The sequence below is a fragment of the Fusarium coffeatum genome (assembly GCF_003316985.1).
Source record: "Fusarium coffeatum strain FIESC_28 chromosome Unknown BRIP53273_contig_84, whole genome shotgun sequence".
In the NCBI taxonomy this organism is placed as follows: Eukaryota; Fungi; Ascomycota; class Sordariomycetes; order Hypocreales; family Nectriaceae; genus Fusarium; species Fusarium coffeatum.
Genome location: NW_022157880.1, coordinates 208,773 through 225,725, shown reverse-complemented (window position 1 = coordinate 225,725; position 16,953 = coordinate 208,773). Strand labels below are relative to the sequence as shown.

Below are 16,953 nucleotides of genomic sequence, written 5' to 3'. Positions count from 1 at the left end.
AGCCCATTTTAAAATCGGCCAAGTTGTTAGCTGCAGTCCAACTGACTTGGTGCTCGCTTATCACTCATTAAACAAGCTCTCGCTAGGACAATGATTCGATTAATTAGTGATATTAGTCTAGAGTATCCTCCCCCTGAAATTAAATTAATTCTACCGGACAAAAAGTAAAAGTCAGAGCGTTAAACCCGCCACATCGTTTGGCTGAAACCCCTAACCCAGCTGTGATTTCTTAATTAGGTTTAGTTCTGCATTGACCTTTGAATCCTTCAATGGAACCAAACCAATTCCTTCTATACTACAGTACCAAAATCAAGAAGTGACAATCATGTGATGTAGTGACTGACTGAGGGATCAATTGCACGTTCCAAATGCACTCTGACATCCACTACCGCAATACTCACTCGTCCTCCCACACCATCCAGCCCGAGAACAACATGGATCCCACTGATCACACTTCTTCCCACCAAAAGAAGAACCGCACCGTCCCGGATTAGCTTCAGTCGGCTCCGGTGTTCCCGGCTCCGAAACTCCACTGCACGTACCAAAGACAGGCTGACATCCTCTTCCGCAGTGCGCATCTGTACTGCCGCACCATCCGTTCTGCGAACAGCACGTTTCCCCGTTGAATTCGCCTCTGCACGTTGCGCCCCCGTGGCGAGATCCGCAGCGGCCATTTGTCGTCAATGGAAATGTTGCGGAGCTCATGGCGGCTGTCGTAGTCGTTGAGGCTGAGCTGGGTGTCACTTGGCGATACCAGTTTTCTTTGGGGTCTTGAAGACATTCGCCGACTGTTACCCCGCGGAAGTTGTTGCGCTTGAGCGACTTGAGCATGTACTCTGTGAGATTGTACACGGTTTGATACACGGGATCATGCTCGATGTGAAGCCACTTGTTACTAGCAGGACTCTTGCCCTCAACGGTAGAATCCCAGATTTGTTTGGATGTACCGATAGTATTCGGACTATCATGCAAATATCCCTCGGTATCCAGGTTAAAGTACGTAACATGATATCCTAGTTCACCCAGCCAAGCATCGGTGGTAGCGTTGCTGGCTGAGTAAGGGGGACGCATGTAGGTAGGGAAGTAGCCTAGGATATCTGCAAAGGCGATCTCGTTGAAGATCATCTGGTTCCAGAATTTAGAGCGGGATAGAGTTGTGAGACGTTGGTGGGACCAGGTGTGGGAGGCGATTTGGTGGCCGTCGCGGACCATGCGGCGGATGAGGCTGGGCCAGGGTGTTGCTGCGTCGTTGATTGCGCCTTTGCCTAGGTTGCGGCCTGTGATGTAGAAAGTTGCTTTGACGTTGTACGTCTGTGAAGTTAGTGACTGTTGTAAGATGTGCTTTGGGGTGACTTACTTGGAGGAGATCGAGAAGATCTTCAGTGTAGGTGTATGGGCCGTCATCGTATGTCAAAGCAATATCCCCATTACGATTACAGCGATAGATAGCTTGGCCGTAGGGAATACTTCCAATCTTTGGGCGAGCAACGTTTGTGGTGTCTGGTCCCTTGGGTTTCACGTTTGCATCGCAGCCAGGACCGTACTCGATTTGGCATGATGGGGCAGAGCAGTAGAGGTATCCAGTTCCACACCAACTGTCAAGAATTAGAATACATACAAGAGGCAGAATAGAAGGTAGAGAGTGCAGAGACTTACCCAGCGCTAGAACAGCATTCACCAGCAGCACAAACTCCTCCAAATCCCGTACCACATCGTCCAGCTTGTCTCTTCTCAAGACCAAGCACACTACGGAGATTAGGGATTGCAAGAACATAACTAGCCAAAAAGGCGACGAGGAAAGCGAATTGACTCTTCATGTTGAAACGAGTGACTGTAACGAATGGATGCCTCAATGATAGGCGGTGGTATTGCCTTGTACTCGAAAGGCTTGGCTGTTGAGTATCCCATTGTGGTGACAGTCGAGGTTTATATACCTACTTATCGATGCATGCTCATGCATGGGGTTACTTTCCTCTCTTACTGAGGAGGTAAATCTTGCGGAAAAAGGAATATTTCGATATGCAGTGATATTGCTTCCAACGTGCAGAATGGCGCAAGCCATTTTATATGCACTTACAAGGGGATAACCCTGTATTCTCGCATGTACTTTTGAGGCCTTCTTCAGCCGCGCCAATATTGTCAATACTTTATCTGCGCAAGATGCAATTGTAATGGTGAGCTGTTGGTGGTTCCTGCATAGAGGGAAGAGGTGTCCTCGTAAATACTGCATAAACACGTGTCACAAGAGATATGCTGTGCGAGAAACGTTATCTTTTCGGAGAGTTTATACGAAGCTTGCAGGGTGGAATTGTACGAAGCGAGAATGACACCCATGGAAGAGTCTTGAGTGAAGATGGATTGGTTGATAGAGATCGAGAACGTTGCTTTTGGTGAGAGGGTACGAGAACCGATGAGATGCACATAGACAAATGAGGAGAAACGTTCCGAACGATCTGCAGCATGGTAGCTGAAAGAAGTCTCAGTTGCTATTCCTAAGAGGACCATGCAGCTGAGAGTAGCATTGTTGAGAAACCTGCATCCTCGAGTACCGTAAGCATAACCGAAGTCTAGGATGTACTACGTAGTATGTAGCTGAACACGGCCCGGAAATAACATGGCTGACAAAACGTCCATCCAATATCGATGATCTGATCAGCCTCCGTAAGCGGTACCTTGCAGCTGATAACCGAGACTCGCAAATAATTGGAAGATGGAATTCGCGGTGTGCAGCTTTTTAAATTATGCTTAATGGGTGGCTTTACGTAATTGTTTTTATAGGATAATGAGTGGTGGTTATCATGCTGGAGGTTGTTGATTGGTGTTAGCGGTGCTTTGTTGGTTGTCGAGTATTGCTTTCCTGGTAGAAGGGTCAAGACGGGACGGGAGGAGGCATGGTGGCTAAATATAGATCGTCAACGATTTGAAGTTATATGCAGATCTGTCGGAGCGTTAGATCCGTTGAAGACGTTGAAGTTGATACAAACTCGAATTGACTGACTTGTCGTTGACTAACTTTAACAGGTCCGTGGTCGTTATCTTCATCAGTCAAAGTATCACCATTCGCAGCATCAAGTTCATGAACAACTCATATAAGATCAACAAGCCAAGGCTTCAATTACAATTATATCATTATACAACTTTTAATCATCCAACATCATCCATATCTCCATTTTAAGCACTGGCAGTTCGCTCAGCTGCCTCACCAGGCTTCTCATCCTCAACAAGGTTCTGCTGATCAGTGAGCTTGGGGTTACGCAAGCACAGAGAAAACCCGATAAGAGGGATACACAGGCAGATACCGGTAATAACGAGTAGTCGCTGCACATGCTTGTACGCATCAATCATGGCATCGCGCTCAGCAGTACCAACGGGGAAGTCGATGATGGCAGACAAAGGCTGAGAGTAGGTGTACACAGCAAGTGTCTCGTTGCCGAAACTGGAAAAAGCAGAGGCTAAGCTGCCGGGGAGAACTTGGGTCCAGATGGCTCCGGCTACTGCGTTGCCCATGGCGGATCCGACTTGGTAGAGAGCAAGATACAAGCCTGTCATGACAGCAAGACGCTCGTGGGTAACGTAGGCTTGCAGAGAGGCCTGGGCGGGGTAGGGGAACATACCTCCCGCGATACCGAGGAGGATTTGTGCGCCGATGACACCGGATTGGTTGGACTTGCTTTCGTCGCCTCGGTAGTGGATGAGGAGACCGAAAGCAACAAGGAACAGACATGTGCCCGATACGATAAAGACCTTGAAGCGGCGCACCTTGTACACGATAAGGCCGAGGATTGTGCCGGTGATGACACTGGCGAATGAGTACAGAGACTGAACTCGAGTAGCGGCCTTGATGCTAAAGTTGAAGGAGACCTGAAGCACGGTGTAGAGGTAGTCGCCCTGCATTGTCCAGGCAAAGTTGAGCATGCATGCGATTCCCATGGGAGCCCAGACGGATCGGTCCTTCATGTGGTGGAAGGGAACAAGGGGATGAGGAGCGCGGAGTTCCCAGATGACAAAGACGGGAATGCAGACGAAGCCGATGACAAGAGGGGCAACGATTTGAGGGTCTGACCACTTGCTCTCGAAACCACCGGCGATGGTAAGAGGGACGAGAAGGAGTGCAAAGCAGGCAATAAGAAGAATGACTCCGATGATGTCGAGAAGCCAGAAGAGTTCAACAGTGAAGCTCTTGAGACCGAGTTGCTGGAAAGATGATCGGTATCCAACGAGATGACCCTGCTTCTTTGCGCGATGGCCAACGACGAGGAGGCTGATGATGAGAGGAAGGGCGCAGACGGGGTAGATGATGCACCACATGCCGATTCCCCACCGCCAGGTAGTAACGCCCAGAACGGCAGCTGTAACATCACCACTGACCCAAGTGTTGATGATAAAGGGCAGAGCGGGGATGTAACTGAAGAACAGACGAGATCTGACAGAAGTAATATCTCCAATGATGACCTCAACCAAGAGAATAATCATGGTATATCCAATCTGGTAAATAACCGCACCAGCAGAATACGTATCAAGATTCTGCGACGCAGCCTCAATGACAGTTCCGATAGTATAGAAAAAGACCGACATGCAGATAAGTTCCACACGACCAAACACATCAGCAATCTTGGCAGCAGTTGGTTGGGCAGCTGCTGCGATGACGGCGCGGAGAGTGTTGACAGAGGATTGCAGAGAGTGCTCCTTGAACTCGTTCAGCGCAGAGGGTTGATAAGCGTAACGCACGGTACCATCAAGACCGTAAGCATAGGCGATGAGAAAGACACCGAAAAAGATAAAGATGCGGTCGGTCATGTTAATGACCTCTGACATGGCCTTGATGCGCTGAACACCGGGCGAAGTGATGTCGCGCACGGCGTCGGCGGGGGTTTTGGCCTCATGAGAGGTTTCGTTTGTTTCTTTGACGGACATGATGGCAGTCGTCACCAGAATAATAATATTATTTCATGAGAGAATGGGGGAAGTGGTGGTGGCATCTTGGGGGGATGGGCAGGTTTTAAAAGCCTGAGTGATGGCAGGATGGGTGTGGATCAAGAGATTGATTAGATAACTCTAAGTTTTTTGATGTAGGGGACGAATTTGCATCTGATAGGGTGAGAGGGGTGGAGGAGCATGGGACCATTGTGCGCTAGGGGGTTAATTAGCGCACCTAGGGGATTTAGTGATGGAAGTGGCGGAGAAATTTTGATGTCTTCAGTGAACATTACCTGTAGTTACTGCGGGCAGTATCTGTACTGTAACTGCCGGCTTCGAGTACTGCAGACACTGTGATCAAGCTGTCAATTCACCCGACATCCATCCATGGATTCATGACGGGCATCCATTGTTGCGATACCAACAGCAAGGTTCAGGTCAGGTAGATAGTGATGCAACTGTAGCACCCGACATCACCCTCGGAATCCAAGGATCAACAACAGTGGAACACACTTCTTGGCGTTAGTCAAAAGTGAGCCGACCATCTTTCCTATACAAGTCAAGGGTCCGGCAATAGCTGCCTAGAGCTGTCCATCAGCCATCCTACCACTAAGTCAGAAGCTGTGCAGCGGATTTGCCGATGCCAATGCAAGCACTCAAGCTGGGAAAAGATTTTCAGGCTTCGGAGGGTTCCGTTAAAACGTTACAACCAGTGAGACAACAGACTAGAATCCTTTTGACTTTACAGGCGACCGGTCAGAGGCTAATGGACCCATAAAGAAGAACAGGCAAACCGTAGAGACATCTTAAGTGGAGGAACAGGCGATGTTCGGACGCATGGATCGGACTTGAGCCGCAAAAGGGAATAAACACTGATTGATAACAACCTCATTACGGATGTACTTACTCCAAATGGGATGTCTTTCCACATTGTCGGTATCCTTGGCAATGAAAATTTTGTCAAGGACATCCACTGAGTTTGGTCTAGATTGATTAGGCGGATAGAGAATCAGACTATCGATACGAGTGAACCATTTAGGCTTGACTGACAGGGAATGACCCGGAGAGACAGAATGCCCACGGCAGATGGTGGGTCGTAGTAAATCTTACGTTACGGGAATATCACTGACATGATGTTGTTCAGCTGTGTATATCGAGATTGATAACCAGCTGTTGCACCAACAACCCACACGTAGATCTCCCCCTGCAGAATTAATCGTCATTGCGATATCGGCTGGCGCAGGGACTAATGCGTTGGAAATTCAGGTTCACATTCCAGTTGGTTCAGCCACGTTTCGTAATCTTATCTGATCAATCAGTTGATGCGATGCGAATTGACTTTATTCACAACGTCTTGGCGCTGCGGATTTGGCTTGCTTTGGTTAGAGGCTGCGCTGGTCATGCAAATAGTTTTTGCTAATGGGAAATTTTGTTGCCTTTTTGCTTGGCGAGTGAGGTCTGCGGTTTGTTGTTTCTTTGCCACTTTGTCTTTACTGAGCAGGTTGCACTGCAATCTAGGTCTGCTATCTGTTTGCGTTTGGTATTGTCTTTGACCTCTTAGAGGCTGTTACCGTCTCAGAAACCCTGTTTTTATCCCGAGATTCATTTAAAGTGCAGTGCTTTTGTCCGCTCGTAATAACTGGGTGAAGTTCAGGAGTCATATATGACAGACGGTGCTCTTTGTCCTGATCCCATCCAGGCAATTAACTCTCTCATAGACCGTCGTGTCAAATCGCCCAGCTGAAAGAAGTCAAGCTGAATTTTAATTATCATGAAGAGTCTGAATTGAAACCATCTCCTGAACATATCCCAAGCTGAAACTCTTTGCCGTGTTTTCAAGCCTCCATATCCGCAAAATTGTCGGTTTGAAGTCTACAACAGTCTTTGAACCTGTCAGCCATGTCATCAATGACTTGTTGCCGCTTGTCTCTCACATCTCATCCAAATATTGACATAGGTACTCGGGGGTTTGACCATGATGCCTAAGAGACACTCAAGCCCCTTTGTGATAACTCGCAAAGTGGCTGAACATGGAAATTATCTCAGTTATTCTCACTACAACAATTCCGCCCCAGCCAAGTGTCTTGACGCTCTAGAAATGCTGAATCTAAATAAAAAAGCCATGAGCAATCTGTATCCCAAGATCCACCTTGACAGCTTTGACGCTCTTATGTAATATTTGACATGAAGTTTAGGCAGTTGCGGCAGGTGCGATGCAACCACCCGTGACTGCCAAATGTGGTTGACAAGATCCTTCATGCCAACTTCCTTCCACCTGTCGCTACTTCCTTAATCTTTCTTGACCTGTAGCACTAAAAAGTCAAAGGTCATTTAATTGAAACTCCGACTCTCTTTCACGCTTTCACATTCAAGTCACCCACTTTCCAGCCTCAAAACAAACCCGCGCGATGCTTCACCTCTCTGTTTTACTGTCCCTTCAATGTCAAGGATATCCGCCATGCGTTTCACTACGGCATTGTTGAATGCTACAAAGAAGTCGCCTAAGCCTGGTGGGATTGAATACAGTCAACATGGACGTATATGTTGAGCTGATTACTTCCCACTGAGTACTCCCTCAAGTCATGCTTCATCATTCTAACAATACCAGCCTGTACTCTTCTTCGATAACCCCATCCGCTGGTCAAGATGCCACCAACAACCCGCCAAACGAGTCGTCGTTTGTATCAACCACTCGACCGCAACGGCCGCGAAATTCGCCTCATCGAAATCCTACCAACATACGCGAACCAAACGATCCAGTGTAAGCTGCACACCGTCACTCTCACACCAGGAACATACTACGTCTGTATCTCCTATGTCTGGGGCGATCCGTCCATCACCGAAGAGATCGTTGTCAACGGCGTTCGGAAGTCAGTCACCGTCAACCTCGCTACTGCTTTGAGGCACTTGAAAAAGCACTGGGTTGAGATCGAACGTGAATCAAATCCTGATGCCGACCCTTCCAAGTTCCGTCTCTGGGCTGATGCTTTGAGCATCAATCAGGATGATCCTTTGGAGAGGGGACACCAGGTTGGTTTGATGGCCAGTATCTACTCTTCAGCTGATATGGTGCTTGCCTGGCTGTCATCTGATGACCGAGATGTTACGTTGGGGTTCAATGTCCTAGACCGTGTATTGGTGGCAAGCAGTGTACAGCCGTATATGTCCGATGAGCGTCGAATCGGCCATATAATTTGGGAGCTCTCTTTTCTATTTCTAGACTTCTGGGGTATTCGGAAAGAATACGGCGGACAACCCCAACCCGATGAGCCATTGATTCCTCTTCAACAAATTTGGAAACTCGGTTTCTGGTCCAGAGTATGGATTCAACAGGAGATAATCCTTGCCAGGAGAGTTTACTACATATCGCCATCACACAGAATGAGTCATAACCAATTTTTGTTAGCCAACAAATGGGTGCACAGGTTTCCGAGCCTATATAAAGCCGGTACTGATTGGAGCAAGGAAGCCTTTACTCAATGGCAAAGGAAAGTGTACAAGGAATTCTTACCGTCCCAACGCGGAGTCATGAATCTACTTAAAGCAAAAGGACTTTTTGGTCGAATCTCGGAAGGGCTTTCTATATCAGATCGTATGAAGTTGCACTTCTCAGCGGACTTGCAAGCTACCGACGATTTGGACTATGTCTATGGTCTATTGGCTATAAGTAAAGTGCCTATCGAGCCAGATTATACAAGATCCATACGCGAGGTGTATATCGAACTTGTGCAGATATTGGAGTCTATGGTTTCCAGTGAAAGAAGCAGTACACAAGATCTCTATAGTTTGCTGACCCGACATGCCGTTGGTATTCGACAGCTTCATGGCTTACCAACCTGGGCCCCTGTCTTCTCCGCTAGCGACAAGCGTCAGGATATCAATCTACCTCCTTCAGGGTACTGGTCTCAGCACTACAATTCACTGCTACCGGTGGTCACTTCGGAGGGTAGCTTATGGATCAAAGTCATCAGGGTACAGACTGTGGATACAGTGTTCCGTGAACCGGGTGATCCAGACTTCGTTTATAAAGGTTTGTCCTCCTTCATACATGACTTTCCAAGAATTTACGAGAAGACAAGAGGGGGAGATAAATACATCAATGGCGAATCTATTCTGCAGGTACTTTGCCGTACCTTCCTACTCAAATCTGTCTGCCAGTACAATGTCGATCGCTTCTTCAATGCGTTGATTGCGTCTGGACAGGGCAGACCTGAGGACTTTGACCGGAAGCTTAGGTCTACTTACGGATCTGAACTCAACACAATCATCCATGAGTGGGACTCTGCTGCTGAGCATCTCTTGGGGAGCACCTTTTTCACTACAAAGGACGGCTACATTGGCCTGGTTCGCGAGGAGGTTTTGCCAGGGGATGTTGTGTGTAATCTCGCGCACGACATACCATTTATAATTCTCCGCCCCGAAGACGGTCACTATCTTTTTGTCGACAATTGCTTCGTTGCAGATTTGAAGCGCGCTGAACTAGGCACACTTTGCGGATCGGAAGGATTGAATTTCGAGGAGGTAGAGATTAGATGAATGGCCATTGTACCTGAAAAGAACTTGCCGACAGGCTGGGGACAAAGAAACACTGTCTTTTGTATTAGACATGGTATTTGAGTTTTGTTGTTTAGAATATGAACAATAGACTAGATCAGACAGATTGTGTTGACGTATCGAAGCAGTAGAATTAGAGGAACAATCCATCACCGGACTCTCACACTCCCATCTGTAGCAAAAAGAGTTAGCATGACAATCTAGACGATTGAAGAAATGTATGAGACAACACTGCCCGGAATAAACGCTAATATTGACAGAAAAGCTACAAGCCGAAGTAAAAACGACAATTGAATCCTACAAATCCAGCCTCTACCAAGAAAGGGACTCACCAGGAAAGGTATCACTAACAGGAATGCTAATACATGAACATCCCCAGATTCTATATCGCCAAGAAAGAATACAATCGATCCTCGAACAACTAACGCGACCCGGAATGAGGAGTGTGTGCCTACTCCAACTTGATGTGCAAGCCCTAGGTACTGCCACCAATATATGGGACTTTCACGAAGTAGGATTATCCATCGTAGGTCGAGGTTACATTAAATCGGAGCATAGGGTCACTGTCAGAAGAATTGGCCTATCATAAGAGATGAAATAATTTGTTCACGCTATACTAAAACTTAGACTACTTATTCTAACCCTTAGAGAATGATTATGCTGTTCGTTGAGCGAGAGTCCATGATACTACTGACGCTGAGAAAAGGGACGCTGAGAAAGGGATTTCTCAAACAACCTCCAATCCAAACGCACCTCCTCTGTAATCCTGGCATCGATATGTTTTACCATAATGATTGACGCCTTGGTACCAGGCGTGTGGTTGTACAGATTGATCATACCTTGCAAATTGTCGACGTTGGCCGCCCAGACATAATCGAGACAAGGAACTTTGGCAGCCACATTGTTCTCCATCCCTCTGGAGACTCTGATAGTCTCGCAATGCTTGTCGTCTACCGGATCTGTATACCAGATGTATTCGAGATTGACGCTGTTGACAATTGTAGGCCCGCATGAGGAAGGTCCAGGATAGTTGTTCCGAGAGATGCGAGGGCTGCGGGACTCTTTAGTGTTCTTTGCGTTGTTTACGGTGTTATTCGCCTTGGGATCGGGACCTGAAGAGTTCTGATTTGGCTGTCGTGAAGGCTCAGGAGTGTTATCTCGAAGGGTATCAGAGCTGCTGGATGAACCGCTATCCTGTGTGGTGTCTGTAGTGCTATCCACCCTAGTACGGGGACCTGAAGAGTTCTGATGTTGTTGACGTGAAGGTCCAGGATTATTATCTCGAGGAATATCAGAGATGCGGGATTCGTTGGTGACTTGTGTGGTGTTTGTGACGCTATACATCTCGGGATGGGGATCTGAAAAGTTCCGATATGGTCCACACATATTCTGATTGTTCTGAGCCGGACCTGGAGGTTGAAATGGACCTGGATAGGTGTTCTGAACTGGGAGTATTTGGCCGGGTTGAATGTAGCCGTGGGGCTGCATTGCCCACTGCATTGCCCAAGATGCTGCGTATACCATAGCCGACAACACGACCCTTTCGAAGTCCCTCCTCTGCTGACGTGCTCGGTTCAGTACATCCTGGAAAATCGCCTCGGCCCTCTCCTGGTTGACCACTGCATCTTCCCTCAAACGAGTCTGCGTCTCAAGAGCAGATTCGAGCTCTTGTATCCTCTTTTCAGCTCGTTGGCGCAGTTGAAAATGCTCATCGGCCTTGACTACCATATCCTTGAGCTTCTCTTTGTTCTCCTTTTCAGCCTCTTCAGCCTGCTTCTTCAGACTCTCGTTCTCGTCCTGAAGCTTCTGCATCTCCTCGCTTGTATCCCGATCCTTGTTGGTCCTTTCTCTTTCTTCCTTGACTTGAATTTGAAGGCCATTCACCTGTTCCTTCAACTGATCGATCTCGTGAGACTTTTGGTCGAGCTGGTGTTCAAGACTCGTGTTTTCTCGATCAGACGCTTTGAGATCTGCATCCTTCTTCTCCATCTGTGTCTCTAGCTCTTCTTGCTTGGCCTCCAGAGTCTTCTAATCATCTCTGGCCCGGTTGAGCTGATTTCTGAGGCTCGCGTTTTCTCGGTCAGCCTTTTTAAGGTCTGCGTCCTTCTTCTTCATCTTTGTCTCTAGCTCTTTTTGCTTGCCTTCCAGAGACTTTTTGGCCCCTTTGGCCTGGTTGAGCTGATTTTTGAGGCTCGCGTGTTCTTGATCGGCCTTCTTGAGGTCTGCATCCTTCTTCGCAAGTTCCTTCTTCTGTGTCTGTAGTTCTTTTTCTTTGTCTTTCAGAGACTTGTCGACCTTGCCGAGCTGGTTTCGGAGGCGCTGGATATCGTCTTGAGCGTCTTCGTGGTCTCCTTCCAGGTCGTCAAACGAGGCATGGGCTTGGTTAAGCTCCGACTTGAGTTTGACAAGCTTTTGCCCGTTGCTCTCATACCGTTTGCAGCGTTCTGGTCCAAAATATTTGTCGTAATGGTCGTTGAAGTCTTTTATTTGCCTTCTGACCCACTGGGTGGGATGGTTTGGATCGTCTAGCGACAGAGGCATCGTGGTGTCGTTGAAGGTCGTCTCGTTGTGTTGACTGGGGCAGGCTATTAGAAGAATTAGCTAAAGAAGCATAAGAGACGAAATGATTTGGTTACCTTATGAAAGGTTATGAAAGCACTTAGAGTACTTTATGATTGCGGTCTAATCTGAAATCTGAAGCCTGAAGCCTAAAGCCTGAAGCGTTTGGAAGAGCGCAGTTTGGAGTCGGTGGCCAAGAAGAATGAACGGGAAGTTGTTTGCGATGTGGCTGCTCTGATCTTTTATACGAGAGGTGGCCAAAACTGTATCAAGGCTCTCTTTGGTGGTTAATTTCTGCGTCCAAGAAAGTATTGAAATGTTGATGAAAGTTAGAAGTATGGTTTGTTGTTTGTTGGGTTTGAGTGTTTGAAGGTGGCAGCCTGCCTAAAAAACTCCCACCCGCGTTCTTGCCTTTTCACAATGCACTTTCCCAATCATCACGCAGGCACCACCTGCCTTATTGACTTTGAGTCTTTGACTTTTCTACAACAAATTCTCTTCTTTCATCATTTTGCTTTCTGGTGACAAACCTTTGACGTCCAACAGTACCATCACGACCACTACTGTCATCTCTACTGCGACACTCGCTATCGCAATCAACTACCGAGCGTGCTCAGTTGCACTGTAGTATTGGTAGATGTTCAATTTTTGAGAAGCATCAGCTAACATCTCGATCAACAGATGCGATTCCGACCGAACTTGAGATAATGATCGACTATCGGACCGAGCAATCCTCAAGCTATCAGAAGAGGCCGCCGAAAGCCTGAGACGAAACCAAAAGCCTGAGAAACGAAAAAGGTTGGCCACCTTAGACCAACACTTGGGCTACTTTATTTTGACTTCCAAAGCCTTGGAGTACAATCCTGTTATCCACCTGTATCAGACTTTGGTGAGTGCCTGCGCGGCCTAATCAAAAGATTGTCTTAGCACAGAGTTGGTTCTGACTTGGCAATAGCTTCATATGCAAACCCACCCCTGGCAATAACGCTACCGAGCCAATAGGCAACGCCGAGCAACTCACCACGCGTCTAGACTCGCATTCTATCAACTCAAATTTGTTCTCAATATTCTCGTTCTGTACAATCGACCGGTCTGGTGACGTTGGATAGGATGCACTGCCACCACCAATTATGGGACCTACGCGTTAACAGGGCCGCGCGGCCAATTAACCCCCGGGCTACTTTTAAAGTTAGGCCTCTCCCACGAAGTCTTTGGGGGTCGAGGTTTGAACTTTTCGAATTTGCTCCTTTTATTTCAATTCTAGGTTTGCGACAGACAACGTGGTGGTTACAATGGGTCTTGTGGAGGGAGACGACATCAAGACTTACACAGGGTACCATCCCATCGGTTCAGCCCGAACGAACACGATGCCCCTTGTGTTCTTCCAGACTTCCTCCAGCAAACTCAACGAATGCGAATACTCGGGAATATCAACATTGAAACCCTGAGGTTCAACCGAAGCCACACCTTGAGACGATTAAGCTTATTTGAATACGACAATTCACCAATCATACATTCGCATCTCGTCACGGAGGTCTCCCACCCTAGTCAACGCATGAGAGGAGACGATCTTTTACGGCATGCTCGAACCCACTTCCCGGTCCCTGGCATACGGGGCTTCTGTCACTGATGAATGCTGATTGGCATGAAACTCTACGTCATGGAAATGAGCACGGCAGGGTAAAGCTACCCAAGCTAAGCTACCCAACATGGATTCAAGGTGCTATCCTTCGACCGACATTTCATATCCATGAATGTTGTTTCGGGTTACTTAATTCGCTCAGGTTGGACATCAATCTTTTGTGCATAACGCGAATGCATCTATCACGACCGGAAAGTAGTCGTGTGCCCACTTCCCGCTCTGGCCTGAACCTGAATCTCTTATATCCTACTCGACCGCCTCATTCTTTTTCTCTCAACATCTGCATTTCCGCCCATCAGGGTCTTTCACATCGGCTGCCTCCCATTTCGAGATGCCACGGCTTCATTGCGCCTCGTCACGACCAATCACCACTAATCAGCGCCTCTCGCCTCTGACTCGCTACCAAACCCACGGAAACCTTCATCCAGGCGTATCTCCATCACCCGCAGACCCTTCTCAGCAAACCCTTCTCTTTGGTCTCCTCGGCTGAGAGACAAGCAATGTTTTATCTCATTCCCTACCACCCAACCTTGCATTTCAATGGGTCAACATGACGCCGTTGTGGAGAAACACTGGATCCCGGTTCACTCGGGCTTGGTATCTCTCCAATGTCAGTGGTTGAACAAAGGGAGCTTTCAGGGACTGTTTTCTTTGAAAGGGAAATTGACCGCGAATGGCTTTGTCATTTCCATTACACGTGGGATTCAGCAAGTCTTGCGCTTATAATAATTTTTTTGCTGTGGCTATATTGTTGCTGTGCCCAGCTTTTGCAGATATCCTCTACACATCTGAGGCGTGGGGAGAGGAGATCCTTCCAACAAACACACGCATTGGAGACATACCCTCCAACTCGACCGGCTAAGAAGCATGTTCCCCGCCTTCAAGGCCGACCTGCCCTTGTTATCCCACACCTCCACTAAGCGGCCTCCCACCTGAACGACCTGAAAGCCGTTCCTATATAACTCTGCCTCTCACGTCCAAGCCAAGACCGATGTCTTGCCAGCAACTCTCGAGACGCGATTCTGCAATGTGCACTGCCTCCCCGATGCGATGGGTTCGCTTGTGTAATCCTGGTATCATTTCGTTTCCGACTTTGCACCCTGTCGGAGTATTACTACCCTTCCTCCCCAGATCTGGATCTCGTTCGCCAGTAATGTTTAACGTTTTCTCGTGGATGGCGTTGTATCGATGCAGCAGTATTGGCAGTCCATACTTGAATACCGCACTGCCCATTCCTCTGATAGTCGACTCCCGGAATCAACTGTCGGCATTAACTCATTCTCCTCCATGGTTCATCCAACTTGGACTGATACGACCAGCCTAACGTGCCCAGATAGTTCTGGACATGGTTATACCGTCAAAGCTCAAGACAACATCACACCCAGAAGCAAAGTTGCTTCTCAATCAATCGATCAAAACTCCATTCACCACCGCTAATGGTATCTCACAAATTTGGCGCTACGCTCCCCGCAAGCCTGTGCAGGAGCAGTCTCTTCATAGATTGTGCTGTCAGGGGTAATCGTCGGCATTCGATGATACGGACTCGAACCCCATCCGCACTCGTGGCTTCATGGAGACGTCGAACTCAACCGACTAGTAGGGGTTGTATGTGAAGAAGCTGGTGAGCTTTGCCCTACTATTGATGGACTCGGCACACGAAGACTATCGGCATTCGAATGTGAGCGGCGGTGTTTATTTGCATCGTTATCTTGGTGCGCACTTGCTGTCGCAAGAACCGACAGCTTATCGAGGGGAGGGGGTTCCGGTCTACTCTGACCAAGGACGAGAGCTGGTAGTGCTGGCAGTATGGGTGGTTGAGGTCGAGGTTGCAACAGTGGTTGTCGCTGTTCTATCGGCAAGGGAAGCTTTGGGCCATTGTGTAAGCCGGCTTTTCGAGAGTCTCGCTTGATCCCAACAACTGCGTCCACGACATCTCGAGTACTTGTGCTGTTCTCATGGAGCATCTGTGGTGGGGGTAACGTCCTCGGGGGATCAGCTGAAGTTGCCCTTGACAAGGGTTGAAGAGCCATCTTTGGTGCGGCGGCGATGGGTGGTTGACTGGCTGTTGACTGCTGAATAGCAGCCTTTGCGGCGTCGGAAACTGACTGATCAGGAAAGCTGTGCAAGAACTTTTCGACGTCATCATTAGTGATGCCATGGTATCCCAGAAGAATCTTCAAGCGGGAGTTTTCGACTGCAACACTTCTCGCCGCCTGCTGCATCTCCAATGTGGCCTCGACACCACGACGCTCATAGTCCTGAAGCTTCTTTTGCAAACCCTCGACATACTCCTTGTGGCGCGCACGGGACCGTCGTTGGTTGTCACGAATTCGGACAGCTGATGGATTGGTTGAGCCCTCCTTCTGCAGGGGAATGTGTCAGACAGAGTAACTTTGATGCAGTGCAGGACGAACCGTCATATCCAAATCGCCGGGTGAGGGTTTCTCTGAACTCACCTTTCCTCCAGTCATGTTTGGCAAGTACAGTTCATCTGGATGACGATCCAAAAAGTTCTACGGTACAACCACGCTACGTCAATGATGGCGAAAGCCAGCCCATTATGAGACTTGAGCTCTTGTTGATGAAGGTCACCATTTGATTGATTTGCCAAGCAGGACGCGCGTTGACGGCCGAGCTCCGACCTCTTGGCAAGGACCCATGTCTTTACGGTGCAGATCCAGCCGATGTCAAGAAACGCTAGCGCCAATGATGTTTAAACATACATTCAACCATGACAACCCTATCAACGACTCAAAAGCTGAGTTTATCGGTACCCGAACCAATGAATGACAAGTCCTAGGTACTACCAGCTGCCAGAGCTTTCAAATCGCGCTACCCATTACTATCCTCGATCCTAATGTGACAATCCTTGGCCGATCATTACGACGACCAGGAAATTAATCAGTCATGAAACGAGACGTTGCTGACACCTAGTGACAGGCCAGCCAGATTGTGGGTACCCTCGAGTTTTCCGCCCTAGCCTCCACTGGCAAGTCTGGCAACTCAGGGCAAGGTGTCTCTTGTTGCGGGATGCCCAGAAGCCTAGGCGCCCCGTATTTTCAACGCATTGCTGGACTCGCATTTGCTGCGCCACGGACCCTCGGGCCAGCCGACTTGCCAAGCCAGCCTCTCGGCTTCTTATAGCCGGTCAAGCTGCGATGTCGACGATTTAGGATGATGAAGGGTTGTTGTGCATGGTCAGGCACAACTTTGAGGAGTACTTACTATTGGTCAGAAATACCGATGGGGAGTCTAGACCAACGACGGTTTTGCCAAGACAT

The 16,953-nt window shown here is 48.3% G+C and overlaps 6 protein-coding genes across 6 annotated transcripts; 1 reads left to right on the top strand and 5 right to left on the bottom strand.

Moving 5' to 3' along the window:
- Positions 1–323: 323 nt before the first annotated feature.
- FIESC28_04118 (uncharacterized protein) lies at positions 324–1,817 on the bottom strand (the record flags this gene model as incomplete). Its single annotated transcript, XM_031158265.1, has 4 exons — positions 324–343; positions 543–1,311; positions 1,358–1,595; positions 1,657–1,817. 4 exons carry the CDS (start codon positions 1,815–1,817, stop codon positions 324–326), a joined length of 1,188 nt encoding a protein of 395 aa, XP_031017714.1.
- A 1,354-nt stretch (positions 1,818–3,171) lies between these two features.
- On the bottom strand, positions 3,172–4,914 carry FIESC28_04117 (uncharacterized protein; the record flags this gene model as incomplete). The annotated part of the gene is made up of 1 exon (XM_031158264.1): positions 3,172–4,914. The coding sequence occupies one exon, from the start codon at positions 4,912–4,914 to the stop codon at positions 3,172–3,174; it is 1,743 nt and encodes a 580-aa protein (XP_031017713.1).
- A 2,649-nt stretch (positions 4,915–7,563) lies between these two features.
- FIESC28_04116 (uncharacterized protein) lies at positions 7,564–9,453 on the top strand (the record flags this gene model as incomplete). The annotated part of the gene is made up of 1 exon (XM_031158263.1): positions 7,564–9,453. The coding sequence occupies one exon, from the start codon at positions 7,564–7,566 to the stop codon at positions 9,451–9,453; it is 1,890 nt and encodes a 629-aa protein (XP_031017712.1).
- A 705-nt stretch (positions 9,454–10,158) lies between these two features.
- On the bottom strand, positions 10,159–11,460 carry FIESC28_04115 (uncharacterized protein; the record flags this gene model as incomplete). The annotated part of the gene is made up of 1 exon (XM_031158262.1): positions 10,159–11,460. The coding sequence occupies one exon, from the start codon at positions 11,458–11,460 to the stop codon at positions 10,159–10,161; it is 1,302 nt and encodes a 433-aa protein (XP_031017711.1).
- A 39-nt stretch (positions 11,461–11,499) lies between these two features.
- FIESC28_04114 (uncharacterized protein) lies at positions 11,500–12,012 on the bottom strand (the record flags this gene model as incomplete). Its single annotated transcript, XM_031158261.1, has 1 exon — positions 11,500–12,012. The coding sequence occupies one exon, from the start codon at positions 12,010–12,012 to the stop codon at positions 11,500–11,502; it is 513 nt and encodes a 170-aa protein (XP_031017710.1).
- Positions 12,013–15,181: 3,169 nt separating this feature from the next.
- FIESC28_04113 (uncharacterized protein) lies at positions 15,182–16,143 on the bottom strand (the record flags this gene model as incomplete). The annotated part of the gene is made up of 3 exons (XM_031158260.1): positions 15,182–15,265; positions 15,409–16,035; positions 16,087–16,143. The coding sequence occupies 3 exons, from the start codon at positions 16,141–16,143 to the stop codon at positions 15,182–15,184; spliced, it is 768 nt and encodes a 255-aa protein (XP_031017709.1).
- Between the last annotated feature and the right edge of the window lie 810 nt (positions 16,144–16,953).